Raw genomic sequence first — 13793 nt, forward strand, 5'->3', positions numbered from 1 at the left:
AATACTCTGGTCAAGGCAGAGTAACTTTTGTCACCTACCTGACCCTAGCACCTGGGCACATGACCTGCCAACCCCTATTGAGCTGTGTCACTGCAGAATGATGGCGCAGTCCTAGAGATTCCAACTTTTTTATCCAGATCTTCTTCTATGCTACACCAACTGGGCAGCTCTGTTATAATGCAGCTGGGAGTTGGCATAGAGGATGCTCCACCTGCTGACCCCCGTTCACCAGGACCATGGGCTTCTGTTATCAGTAGCCATCAACACCTCTGCTCTTGGTGCAGTTAGAGTAATCTTGGTTGAAACTCGGAGTGAAGGTGGTATGCTCTATAGATTTGTGTACAATGACTGGAGACAAGTTTGGGATCATATCTAATGAGTGCTTAAAGGGGTTGTCCCGCGAAAGCAAGTGGGGGTATACACTTCTGTATGGCCATATTAATGCACTTTGTAATGTACATCGTGCATTAAATATGAGCCAAACAGAAGTTATTCACTTACCTGCTCCGTTGCTAGCGTCCTCGTCTCCATGGAGCCGTCTAATTTCAGCGTCTAATCGCCCGATTAGACGCGCTTGCGCAGTCCGGTCTTCTCTGTGGTGAATGGGGCCGCTCATGCTGGAGCGCTGCTCCTCGTAGCTCCGCCCCGTCACGTGTGCCAATTCCAGCCAATCAGGAGGCTGGAATCGGCAATGGAACGCACAGAGCCCATGGTGCACCATGGGAGAAGACCTGCGGTCCACCGTGGGTGAAGATCCCGGCGGCCATCTTAGCAAGGTAAGGAAGAAGTCGCCGCAGCGCAGGGATTCCGGTAAGTACTATCCGTTTTTTTTTTTTAACACATGCATCGGGTTTGTCTCGCGCCGAGCGGGGGGGCTATTGAAAAAAAAAAAAAAAAGTTTAGGCGCGGGACAACCCCTTTAACTTTGGCTTGAAGGAATGCTGCCTTCCAATAGGTGGCACTGTGGAGGTATTGTTCATTCTCCCTTATTTACATATTACCCATAGGAGCATGAATGGCCATTTAAGTCTCCTCACTCACCATCTAGGTGCTCTCCCTAAGGAGAAAAGATAGCATTTCTGACCCCCCATCCCAGGCCTCTCACTAGCAAAGCCAGACTCCTACTGTCACTGATGAAGGGCAAATACCCTGAAACAGCTGTATGTACATGGAGTCTGGCTTTGCTTTTAATTCCCAGTCATTGTTATAATGCTTGTATGAAGAGTCTAACTTTGGCTTGAAGGAATGCTGCCTTCCAGTAGGTGGCACTATGGCGGTATTTTTCCATCTCCCTTATTAGCTTTAATTACTAATTAGTGTTCCTTATTTACAGGCCTTCTTTTTATTGCCCTCTGCACCTTTCTACAATACCAGTTGGCACATTCTGGTAAGTTGATGTCTACATGCAGAACACTAAATGACATATTAGCGTGGTCAGGTCTATGAAGGCTTAAGTAGGTCCACTACCAAAGTCTTCTCCTAAACATAGTATTGGTTTTTATTGATAATCACTCTTGAAGTCTTTGTCTTGGCTCTAACATGCTATACATGCTCTTTATATCATATGCTTGATAGATAACCCTTTAAACCCTTCCCACCCCAGGGCGTAAATGTACACCATGGCTGGGAAACAATCCCCCCCAGAGTATACACTTATGCTCTATGGATAGTGCCGGCTCAGAAGCTTAGCCAGCACCATCTGCAGCAGAAGCTAGCTGTGACTGACTGCCCCTGTTCCCCCTGTCAACCCCTTATATGCTGCGATCAATGTCCATCACCTCTTGTAAAGAGGGTGGGTGATCCTTCTGTGATGTCATCGGCCCTCCACTATGTAATCATGGAAGGCTGATGGGCAACCGGACACAAAACAATGACATTCCTCTCCCATTCCCTATGATCAATACTATTAGTGATAATACATTTCAGTACAGAAGTACTGCAATGTATTATCAGGATCATCATAAGAATGCAGGCTCAAGCTCCCCACAGGGACATAAAAAAGGTAAAAAAAAATAACATGTAAACATGTAGTAATAAAAAGAAAACCTTTTTTGCCTGCTTTCCCCTTTTTGTTTACAAATATTAAAAAAATAACTCACACTTTTGGTATTATCGCATCTGTAACAACCCATACAATAAATCGAATACATGTTTTATCCCGCATGGCAAATGCTGTAAAAGAAAAGTTAATAAACAGAGCCATAATGCTGTTTAAATTCATTTTGCCTCCCCAAAAAAATGCAATAAAACTGATCAAAAAAGCCATATATACCCCAAAATGGTACCAATAGAATCTACGGTTCGCCATGCAAATAACAAGTCCTTACAAAGCTCCAGGAATGGAAAAATAAAAACGTTTTGGAACTTTGAATGGAGTAATATAAACAAAAAAAAACCCAACTATACATATAATTTTGGTATTGTCATAATCATTCTAACCCTCAAAAAAAATCTCATCATGTAATTTAATCTGTATAATTAATGCTGTAAGAATAAGTACCCACAATATGGTACCAATAAAACTACAGCTCACCTCGCAAAACACAAGCCCTCATATCGTCATGTCAATGGAAAAATAAAAAAGGTATGGTTTTTGGAAAGTAGAGATGAAAATCCCCCCAAAATTGTCAAGTCCTTAGGTCCAAAATAGGCTGAATCACTAAGGGGTTAATGTGAGTCACCTTTCAAATGCTCAAGAGTTGAACTAGTGAATGCTAGTAGCATTTACCGGACAAGTTCATAACCAGCAGAGTGGACAAATAGTACTAATGAGCATATATATCAGCACTGTCCGCAGCTCCTCCTTTCTCTAGAAGCTCTTCCCCTTCTGCAACTTCTCTCCCGTGCAGAAGCTCTTTCCTTCATCAGCAGCTCCTCCTCACTGCAGCAACTTCTCTCTCCTGCAGCAGCTCCTCTGCTCTCTGGAAGCTCCTCCCCTACAGCAGCTCCTCCTGTCTCTAGAAGCTCCTCCCCATTCCAGCAACTTCTCTCCCCTTGCAGCAGCTCCTCCTGTCTCTAGAAGCTCCACCCCACTCCAGCAGCTTCTCTCCCCTTGCAGCAACGTTTTTTTCTCTCCAGCCATTCCTCTCTTACCTCTAAGCTCTGACTTAAGATAACTTATCTCTTGTGTTCATTAGGTTGAATGGTATAAAAGCTACTTAGCAAATCATGTTGTACATACAGTTCTTTTATTAATTTTCAGGTGTTCCACCATCTGCACTCAACTGTATGACGTCTGTTCCGGTATCCGATGGTCCGATTACCCTCCAGTATAATAGCCAGGAAGTTATTCTGCAAGAGCGCACCTCCTGTCCACAGAAGGTTCACATGTTCGGCTTCTGCACTGCTTGTTTTAGAGAAGTATCTCTGCTGGAAATTGCCTGCAGCGATGCGATCACTCTGGAGATCAAACATGGAAACCTACATGAAAATCGGGCCCTCGTAAGAATTATTCCTAAAGGTAACTATTTCATTTTGTAAGTATTACAGAAAGTAAAGTAGAGGCAGAAGGGGGGGAGGGGGGGGGGTGATGAACTGAACTGCGGGATCAGAGGATCTGTGTAATTTTCAAAAGATGTCACAAAATGGAACGCTACCTTCCTCTCTCACACGAAACAATGATCACCATGATTGGTTGGTCAATTCTGACCGGCCGTTAAAATCTCTTAGGCACATTTAAACCCATGATGCCACTGGACTCAGTAAACTATGCTGATTGGTGCCACATATGGCAACACCAATCAACTCGATAGGCAATTAGTATGTTGGCAGTGGTTCCACCCTTCGTCATTGCTGTGATTGGTCAGTTCAATCCAAACTGACCAATCACAGCTGGAGAGGGCAGTGGAAACCTCTGGAATGTCTTCTAGATGCAATTCCATTCAGAACTGCGGTCCAGAGAACAGTCTGCTGGTCTGTACTGACTGTTGTGCTGGGATTTGTGGTTTCCAATAGTGATTGAATTGTAATCTGCAATTTTCATTTGCTGCAGTGTCTGGTTATCATCTGCTGTGATCTCCTGCAGCATCCCCAATGCCCTACTTTCTCTGTCCAGGTACCAAATTTCACTGTTTCTTTTCTCATTGCTCCCGGTGTCTCGTGCGGTTGATGAGCGCTGATCAATGACGCTATAAGCGCATGTTCACACGGGGCGGATGTCCAGCAGACACTCTGCAGCAGATCCTCAGCTGAAAGTCAGAATCAAAACCATCATATGGTGTGGACTTTGACGCGGTTTTTAAGGGGGGAATTCAGTGATTGACAGCTACTTAATCACTGCTAGGACCGCCCATTGGACATCAAAGCTCAGAATGAGCAGATATATAAGGGACTAGACTACAAGTTATACTGAATATTTTCCCACAACACTATATATCAATCTGCTCAGCTCCTTCAGCTCTACGACATCATGTCTACAGCTTGGACAGCATTTGCAAGTTGACAGATTCCCTCTAAAGGGGTTGTACAGGGAGGGTAAATACCCAGATCACTGATATCTCGACTTGTGGCTTGTTTCAAATACCGGCTACTGTGGTTATGGACCTTCTTAGAGCCCGTGACATCATCTCAGGGGGCTGGTTTAGTTATTAATATGAACTGAACAGTCTGCTCTGTGAGATGACATGATGGGCACGGAGAAAATCCATACTATGAGACCCAGTGTCTGATCTGGGCTAAACATGGAGGTTCTGAGACTACTGGCCGGGTTAAAGATTTCCTCTTCGTGGACAACCACTTTAATGTTTCTCAGAAAACTTGGTCTGCATCAATATGGCCAACAACCTGTCTAAATCTATTACCTTGGAAACTTGAATAACAACCTCTGTAGGATCCAATGGTGGCCATTCTGGCAGTAGAATATAATTTAGGGGTAATGTTCTGGTTTATTGAATGGTAAATGTGGGCATTATGTTTCTGTTTGGATTTGCTATGATGGATGAAGAGAATCTTATAAGTGGGTGGATTTTGGATTCTGTAGTATAAGGGATTTAGAAGAAAGAGATCTAGTATAAGACTATTCTCTTTAAAGTATGATATTGACCAAATTGTTGTCCAAATCTTTGACCAAAATTGAGACAATATTTTTGAATTAGTTTTGATGCACAAACATTTATGTTTAACTCTAGACTGTAACCACTTTGTAAAAAAGAGGCATCAACACCGGATGAAGAAATCAGAACAACCGAGTTCCAGTGTCCACCCTAAAGGTATAGAAATGTAAAAAATTGCAATAACTCTTATTTCTGGATAGGTCATCAATAGTTGATCCATAGTTCGGGACCCCAGACGATCAGCTGTGCTCTTGGTAGCTGTCAGGGTACACAGAGCAGGAAGGAGACTGTTACGATCGTGTTGTGCTTACTAATGCTAATTATCTAGCACGGTGCCCACACGATCGTGCCCAAGGGGTAGTAGTTTGCATGCGCATGGTTTTCAGACAACTGACCCTGTGCTACCGGGGAGGGTGATATGGCCCTACCTAAGCGTGGACATCGCCCCAATAGAGGGTGGCCCAGAGGTCTTTGGATCTTGGCCCTAGCTGCACCTCGGACCCATGCACCAGAACAGCATACATAAACGTGCCACATGACAGGAACAGAAGAACAGGACACACAGAGCCAGAATACACAGCATACAGCAGGCAAACTGTAACACTAATAGCAGATGATAAGCTGCATATAAATACAAGGTATTAGTTGACATTTTGTACAAAACATGGAAGCTAGCGGGCCACTTCATGGCTCCTGGTTATACCACTAGTCCCTACACTATCCAGGAGATCAGAAAAACACACTGACACAAAATAAATGTACAAATGGACATGAACCAGCAAAACACAGATCACAGCGCAAGCTCCAACAGACAAGCATTCATGACTGCTCACCCTGCACACCGAACACCAAACACACAGCAAGCTGGAACGGACATGGATACATGACTGCTCACTCTGGACACCAGACAGAGACTGACAGGAGCAGGGTTTATATGTGAGCAAAGACCCAGGGAATTGGCTAGCAGGAAGTCACTGCACCCAGCTAGCACAATCATTAACCCTGTGAGTGCTGTGCTGCTATAAGCACAATGGTACTACAGATTCCAGCAGCTCACGTAACAGAGACAGCTTCATACACTTTTTGGTGGACCGGGTTGATAATACAAGCACTGTTCCCATTGAATTCAATGTAATACCAACAGCCACCAGGAGAACAACTGATCGGCCAGGGTTCCAAGTGTCGAACTCTCATAAATTAACTATTGGTGAACTATCCTGAGGATAGGTCATCAACAGTGTGGAGGTAGCCAACCCAACCGCTTTAAGGAAGACCTGTTGTCTTTTCTGACATGCTTGCTTTAATAAATATTTGTATTCTTCATGAAATAAGAATTCTGGAGCACCTTTTCACAGACTTCTGTGTTGAACTGTTCTTCTGTTAGAAAAAGATGGCCGCTTTCTTCAAGAAGCAGCTCTACAACTGAACACGGTTTGTGTCTGCTATGGCTGCTCCACTACATTGAAGTGAATATGGATGAGCTGCAATGCCACATACAACCTGTAGTCAGGAGTTTCTTCTTTAAGAAAGCAGCCATTTTTTTCTAATCCTGGACAGCCTCATACAAGGGTATTCTCATAAATCAGTAATAGTATATCCCTAGGTCATTCTATGATTAAGGTATTGGTGATTAATCCTTACAATGAAGGAATCACGAGGACTAGCACCTTCTCAGGGTTTCCATGCACAAGTTGACTGGTTGTGTGTTGCTATTCTCTGCATATTGGGTGGTCCCGAGAGCCTCTGTGCTGGAGTACAATAGAAGGGACTTTTGTTTCTTCATTCCCAGGGGGCCTCCACTGGTCATACATGTAATAGACTATCTTAGCGATTTGCCGTAACATTACGAGATCAGAACATTCTTAGATTGAGGTCAAGTGAATGGGATAAACTCACTAACACTACACGCACTAATATATATATACTTGATCCTACTCTATAACTGTTTGTGATACTCATATAATGCAATTTTCTTTTATTTAGTCGACTTACGAGTGAGAAAACGATCCATGAAACAGAAACATGAAAATATGGCATCTATGGAAAATGATGATGGTACTAAGGAGCTAATGCTTCTAAATGGTGGTATAATGTAATGTCTGTCTATCTGTATTTACTACAAACACAGTGAGAATGGTTTCTCTCATTGACCCGCCAGCTACATCCAGCCAAGTACACCAAATGTATTCCACAATCAACGTATCTCCATATGTGTTTAATATAACAAAGACCTCCCAAAGACTCAACACCCCTATGTGATTGATGATTTTTGCCTCATCTCTTCTTTCTTTTCCTCTGTAGACTTCTGTAACGTTGCAGTTCCAGTCACAGATTTTCCAATTGTCATCGTGGAGGATGACCACAACTTCACTTTTCGCGAAGCCACATTTTGTCCAACGAAAGACGACATATTCGAGAGATGCTCTGCTTGTTTCCAAGACAAGACCGTGTTAGAAATATTTAGCAAAAAACGAGCAGATGAAGATTATAGATTGTTCTGGGTCGAGCATGGGAACGGACAAGGCATGAGCAACCTTGTGTACATTAATTTTGAAGGTATGGAGTAGATATGGAGGAGTTGGTCATCAATAATGCCCTTCACTATGGGACTGCACCACCCAAATTTTGTTGAGACAGAAAGAGAGGAGAGTCAGAGAAGGAGGGGTACGAATTGTCTGAGGATAGAAGTGCAAGTGAGTTTCCTTCTCAAGATGAGGCGAACCCCAGTAAGTCAGGTATCATGGATAGCCCCAGCAGTTCCCAGTCTCATCTTTGACCCTTCCAAGCGGGGTACAGTCTTTGCAGCAGTGTCCATAAGCCAATACTTGCACAGAAAGTCTAGGTGATGAAGCTGCTGAAGCTACATAGGATTAAAGTGCAGCACCAGATGGTGTGAATTGAAGCATAGTAGAAAAGCAGGTGAAAATCAGGGCTGGCACAAAGATGCAGAGACACGGTCCAGGTAGATGGTCAGGGTACACAGTGAGCAATAGTTTAGTCCAGTAATCAGAGCCAAGGTCAGGCAACACAGAAAGCAGAATAGTTGACGGGAGTAGAGATGAGCGAACGTGTTCTTAACGAACACTTACGCACCCAGACACCGGCTTTACCGAGGACTTCAGTGTCCGCGCGTAAAGATTCGGCCGGCGCCGGGGGGCGGGGAGAGGCGCGGCGGCGCGGGCAGCAGCAGCGGGGAACAGGGGGGAGCCCTCTCTCTCTCCCTCTCCCCCCCACTCCCCGCCGAACCCCCTGCGCTGCCACGGCGACCCCCGAACTTTTTTCGCCCGAGCACGGAATTGCTCGCAAAGTTCGGTGCTCGGGCGAAAAGGGGCGGAGCCGAACACGTTCGCTCATCTCTAGACGGGAGTCAAAAAACAGAATTTAGAGAAACAGAGGCTTTGTCACAATGGCTGTAGGAAACCAATTGCTTAGGCATCCCCACTATGGGGAGGATGCCTAGTATGGCTGGACCTGAGAGAGGATTGGTGGCAGATGGAATTAGGGAGAGCGCATTGGACCTTTAAGACAGGTGCGGGGTGTGCATGCACCCTAAGGGCAGCGGAGAGGGAGCGGGCAGGGGAATCACAATGTGAAGTGGACAGAGCCAGTGTGCAAGACAAGACAAACGGCAGCATCTGACTGTGGCACCTGTGACAGCTAAGTCCCAGCAGTACAAGCCATGACAGTATTAATTATTATCCTTGTGAAGATCCAGCAAAAGATAAGGGGACTTCTGTAATGCAACCTGGGAATAATATTCTAATTAGCTCCCCTCCAGAAGGAAAAAAGAGTTTCTCATTAGTGACAACCATATAGATGTCTCTCCTTTGAGTCAATGTCTGACCTCCTAATGAGCCTCGAAAGATGAATTTGGATTCCAGTCCAAGATTTTCCCATTCCTTAATTGTTTTTATCTGGATAATCCTTCTTCTTAGAATTTTACCTAACGTCTCAAGGTCTATAGAACTTCAGGAATTAGTGCTGTCCCTGCAGCCAAAAAGTCTCAAGAATCAGTTCTGAACTGCTACTCAAATGAGAATTGTTTTGTCATTGCAGAGTGTCACCAAAATGGGAATGATGTGAGCAAAAGACAAGCTGACCGGCCTGATGGCGGGACGTCTACAGAAACCATTCAAGGTAATGGCAGGACTTAGATGGTGTTATGGGGTTACAGACCTAGTACAGCTACATTCCCCATTGCACTGATCATGTGATATTGTTTCTCCATCAACGATACACCAGGATGTAAAGCCACCCTTGGAAACTCACTGCTCCTTATCCCACGTATTTAAAATTTGGACTCCTAATTGTATTGAATGCAACTATTCATACCAATCTGCTTTTTCAGCAGCGAATAAAGGAACATCCTGGAGGGACTCCGGTATATTTGTCATTCCTTTACTCTTTCTGTTGGCTTTACTCGTTGGATTTCTGTAAGGCAAGTAATTTCTTTACTAAAAGAAGGAACTGTTGACTTTCACCCAATCAACCCAATTCAAGCATCCATACAAAAAAATTCAGAATGGAGAGGCAGGAAAATATGAAGATTACCCCTTTACATGCATTTTACCTGTGCTCCTCTCTGCACCCCCACCTTCACCTGTTTGTCTTCAAAGAACTGCTGCTTCCATCAAGTTACAACAGCTGGGAAGAAGCTCTGGCTGCTGTAACTTAAAGCAACAGGGTTAGAGGTTGGAAGGGAAAGAAGTGGCTTTCAGAGACCTACCTCTCCAAATCTTTGCTTGACCGTTGCCTGGCGTAAGGGCCCAACTGTATCTCCTCATTATACCCCTGGAGCAAGTTAAAAAAAAGTCCTTTATTTGAAAGATCCTGAGCTAAAATGGTATAAATTCCTAAATGGTGAAGATCCCAATTTTGAGATCCTTATCTATCCTCCCCATTCATCAATTAATGGCAGCCACAGTCCCTGTACAAGTCAATGCAGAAGGCTTGATGCTTAGCTCGGTAATCTGAGAAGAAAAGACTTAAAGCTAGAGTCTAATGAGGTCCAACAGCAGTTCTACTTGTATGCAGTATTTGGAATGTTTAACGCTTATCATTTTCAGAGCCACCTCTTGAAAAAAGCATCAGTGGGGGTATGGTAGAAGATCCAGTATGCCCAAAAAGGTGCAGAATGACTTATATTCTATGTATGGCATCCACTTAGGATCCAAAAGGTCATACCTAGTAGAGTTGTAATAGCTTTATGCGGTGTGTTGGTCCACCACTCCCCAGTCTCCAAAGGCTATAATATTATGGGTATATAGCATCTATTGTAGGTCCACCAACTCCATGCAGGTTTGGGCGCATGTTCATCTACCGTGTTACTATATTGCTAAGAGTCTTCAAAATGGCCAACTTGTGACCGTACAGAGTAAAATCTTCTGAACATTGCAGTATCTGAGTACTTATTCTAAAGCTGAAGAAATGTTCTGTCTTTATTTCACAGTGACCCCTGCAGATGACCCCCAGCGCAGTTACGGGCACCACTATTTGCACATTTTGGCCATCGGACAGCTCTGCCATTTTCTCGCTTTGTGTACACTTTATATTTGCTTGATCATTTTTTAGCTTTAGCTCTTGTAATCCAATCATGAAGGTTTTCCAATCACTGCTATGGTCAGACATCGTCCCTAACTAGACTGGACATTCAACTGTATTTAGAAGAATGGGACAGCTCTGACATCTTCTGTGACCTTTGTGTGGTTTGCGGAAAGCCACCTGAGGTGGAATACCTGATATTATTATGTAGGGTCAGCTAATATAGAAATCTGCTTTATGTCTTGTATTATCAGAAGAGCATCTTTGTGTGAAAGATCTCGCATATCTATGTATTACATAGATGGACCTTTATTTTCAATGGTGTAATACTTTTTTCCTGCAGCGGGGGTGCTGTAGGGAAACAGAACACAGGTTCCCGCACAGATTGCAATCGATCATTGAGGTCCCAACAACCTGTGATTATCTTTTTTTTATGGGGTCCTTCTAAGAAAAAGCATCATAAAAAAGATGACCCTTTTATCAAATCGGGAAGATCTATGAGGAACGTTTCCTACAGAGATATGAAATACACATAACGGAATATAGGTATTATATCTAATTCACCAGTTTCCCGGCATACAAAAGTCAAAATTCTGGTGCACGTGCCAAAATTTTCACCTTTTTGAAGTTTTTTTATTGGGCCCGCCATTTTTTTCAAGGTAGTGGGGTCATGTGTGCCAGAAAGTGGCAAGAATTATAGTTGAAACCTACACCAAATTGTAGCTAGTGTAGGCTTCAGTCTGGTGCAAAGAGGTGCAGTCAGTCCAAACAAATGCATAAAAAGGCTTGTGCCTGTATACCGGCGTGACCGTTTCTCTGTCTTAAAGGGCTCGGCCACTTTTCTTGTACACAAAATTGAATCCTCATGCAATGAAAAGTTCTAGAACATTTTAATAGTCTTTGGGGGACATTTACTTAGACCGGTGTTCCATATGCCAGACTAAAGGTACCATTAGGTTGCTTTCACATGTCCCTGAAAATCATGCAAGATTTGTACATTGCAAGGTGCACAAATCTTGCACAAATCGGAACCTCATGCTTTTGAATGGGGTCGTATATGGGAGCAAAAATAATTGGCAGCATGTTTCATCTTTGGGTGTTTCCTCTGAACACATCGGCCATTGTTTTTAATATCACAGGAAAACACGCTGTACTGAAGTGATGGGAGGCGGTTTTTACAGAATGCGCAAGTGTGACATTGGCCGAGTTTCATAGTCCGAAATCGTGCTCGGCCGTTTGTAGAAAGCCTTACATGGGCTGATAGTCACCCGAATAGCTGCTCAATTGAGCGATTTCAGGGGACTGTCACCCATGTACACACGGCTGCCGAGAGGGCACTGAGGAAGAAGTCGCACATTTGTCGCTAGTCATTCTATATCAGCTCACTGAATTGGAACGACTGCTGAGCGACTTCTCGCTCCGTGTAAACAGGAGTTGTTCAATCTATGAGTGACTGCCTGTTTACTGTGAATCGAGGCAGATGGGCCGGAATGGTCTGCTACAGCTCCGCCATCATTCATTAGAACGACTATTGCTCCTGCGTAAAGCACTGGAGTGATAGTTGCTGGTATGAAAAGTGCCTTCCGGTTGTACCGTGTAGAGGTGTATCAAGTAAACCTTGCAGCGGGCCATCTGTGACAAATCTATAAGAAAGTTCAAGCCTCTTATGACATTATTTGCATCTGGCAGCACCGCCATAATCCAAATTGAAGCCTCCACCAGTTGAGTACATGTGATCATCCGCAAGTAACCATGTCCCTAATAATAGGCCCTGTATACTTTTTGCGCCAAAGTTGTGACTTCTGTAAACCAGAAATCCAGTGTCCAGAATAAGGTCCATGAGCCCCATTGTGTTCTGATTCTTGACTGTGTTAGAACTGATACATTGTAACAGTAGTAATGTGTTTTTAGCTTCTGACATTAAACACAAGTGTTTCCATTCACTGACAGCAAGCAGATATCTTAACCTGGCTCTACCTTACCTGCTACATTTTATCAATGTTTAACTGCTTTTAGGATAATGCTGTGTATTTTTACAGTGTCCAATTGATTCAACATATACAAAATACGGCACAATCTTGATTAAATTCACATCTGCAGCAAAGACTTTGTATTTTATGTTAGTAGTGAACAGATATTTGACAATTATTAACCTAACCATAGCAGCATTTGCCACAGAGTCATGCCCTGCCCTGACCCCACCTCTTATTATCTTAGCCATACCACTAAATTAACCCTAGTTATATCTTCAGGACAATTCTGGTTCCTCGGGCTGAGCGTTCAACAATTGGGCCCTGAACTGTAGTATGTAGTATGCCAATGCACTGAATGACATTGTGCACAATAAAATAGTCCCAGGAAGATAGGGGTTACCATAAAATAGTGCCAACAACATAGCAGTGCCTAGAGGAAGAACACTTTTGTTCCCAGTGTAAATGTTAGGTCTGCTACCTCTGTTGGACGCTCTCTTGCTGTTCCGGGCAGACTTGGGCGACACTCTGCTCCTTCAGTAAGAATGTACTCTTTTCTTCTAATTTTCTACCAGCACTACACTGGTTAACCCAGCTCAGTGCTCACAGCCAAGCTGCAGCTTAATTGGTGATTACCTCCCTATTTAGCTGAGCTGGGAATCCTCCATTCTTTGCCTCAGTATTGTTGTGTGTTTGTCTCAGACACCTAGCACATCTAGGTCGTCTGTCTCAGGACTGTTTTGTCTATTTGATCCTGTATCTATTTGTGTTTATTCTGTATGTTCTATGCTTCAGCCTGTGTGCGTTTATCTTTTTTTTTTCCAGTCTTTGCATCGTTCCCATTTTCTGTGATAAGTCAGTCCTGCTCTATGTTTTGTGTGCCATGTATTCAGTACATTGTCCCTGTGTCCTGTCAGGGATAGTCAGCTATGAGGTGAAGACAATGGGGCAGTTCTTATCAGAATGAATACCCAACTTCTAGGCAGGGGTCTTCCCATCTTCCTGATTAGCTAAGGACAAGATTCCCCATCTGAGATTGCCCTGCAACGGTACCTCTGACCACTGGGGTCCTCTGCCAGCCATATCAGGTCGGGTCCAAAAGCCAGGCTGGTTGGTTAGCACAGTGGGTTCACACTCATAGTCCCTAAAAGCAAAATCCTGGGGCAATACGCCATTCAGTTTAGAACCCTGGCCTCAGAGTTGGGTTGGAACAATGAGGCCATACTATTGG

The 13793-nt window shown here is 43.8% G+C and overlaps 1 protein-coding gene across 10 annotated transcripts in view; it reads left to right on the forward strand.

The window, feature by feature from the left end:
- Positions 1–12660, forward strand: part of LOC136631943 (uncharacterized) — a 33347-nt gene extending 20687 nt beyond the window's left edge. For 9 of the 10 annotated variants that reach the window (XM_066606438.1, XM_066606447.1, XM_066606446.1 and 6 more), the window contains 8 exons: positions 1334–1387; positions 3203–3460; positions 5121–5207; positions 7035–7106; positions 7353–7607; positions 9108–9188; positions 9400–9489; positions 10501–12660. In XM_066606438.1, coding sequence (XP_066462535.1) covers positions 1334–1387; positions 3203–3460; positions 5121–5207; positions 7035–7106; positions 7353–7607; positions 9108–9188; positions 9400–9488 — 896 coding nt within the window. In that variant the 3' untranslated portion in view covers position 9489; positions 10501–12660. The remainder of the gene's footprint in view (positions 1–1333; positions 1388–3202; positions 3461–5120; positions 5208–7034; positions 7107–7352; positions 7608–9107; positions 9189–9399; positions 9490–10500) is intronic. The other variant, XM_066606441.1, reaches the window with a different exon arrangement.
- The last annotated feature ends 1133 nt before the right edge of the window (positions 12661–13793 follow it).

The sequence above is a fragment of the Eleutherodactylus coqui genome, chromosome 6 (genome assembly GCF_035609145.1).
Source record: "Eleutherodactylus coqui strain aEleCoq1 chromosome 6, aEleCoq1.hap1, whole genome shotgun sequence".
In the NCBI taxonomy this organism is placed as follows: domain Eukaryota; kingdom Metazoa; phylum Chordata; class Amphibia; order Anura; family Eleutherodactylidae; genus Eleutherodactylus; species Eleutherodactylus coqui.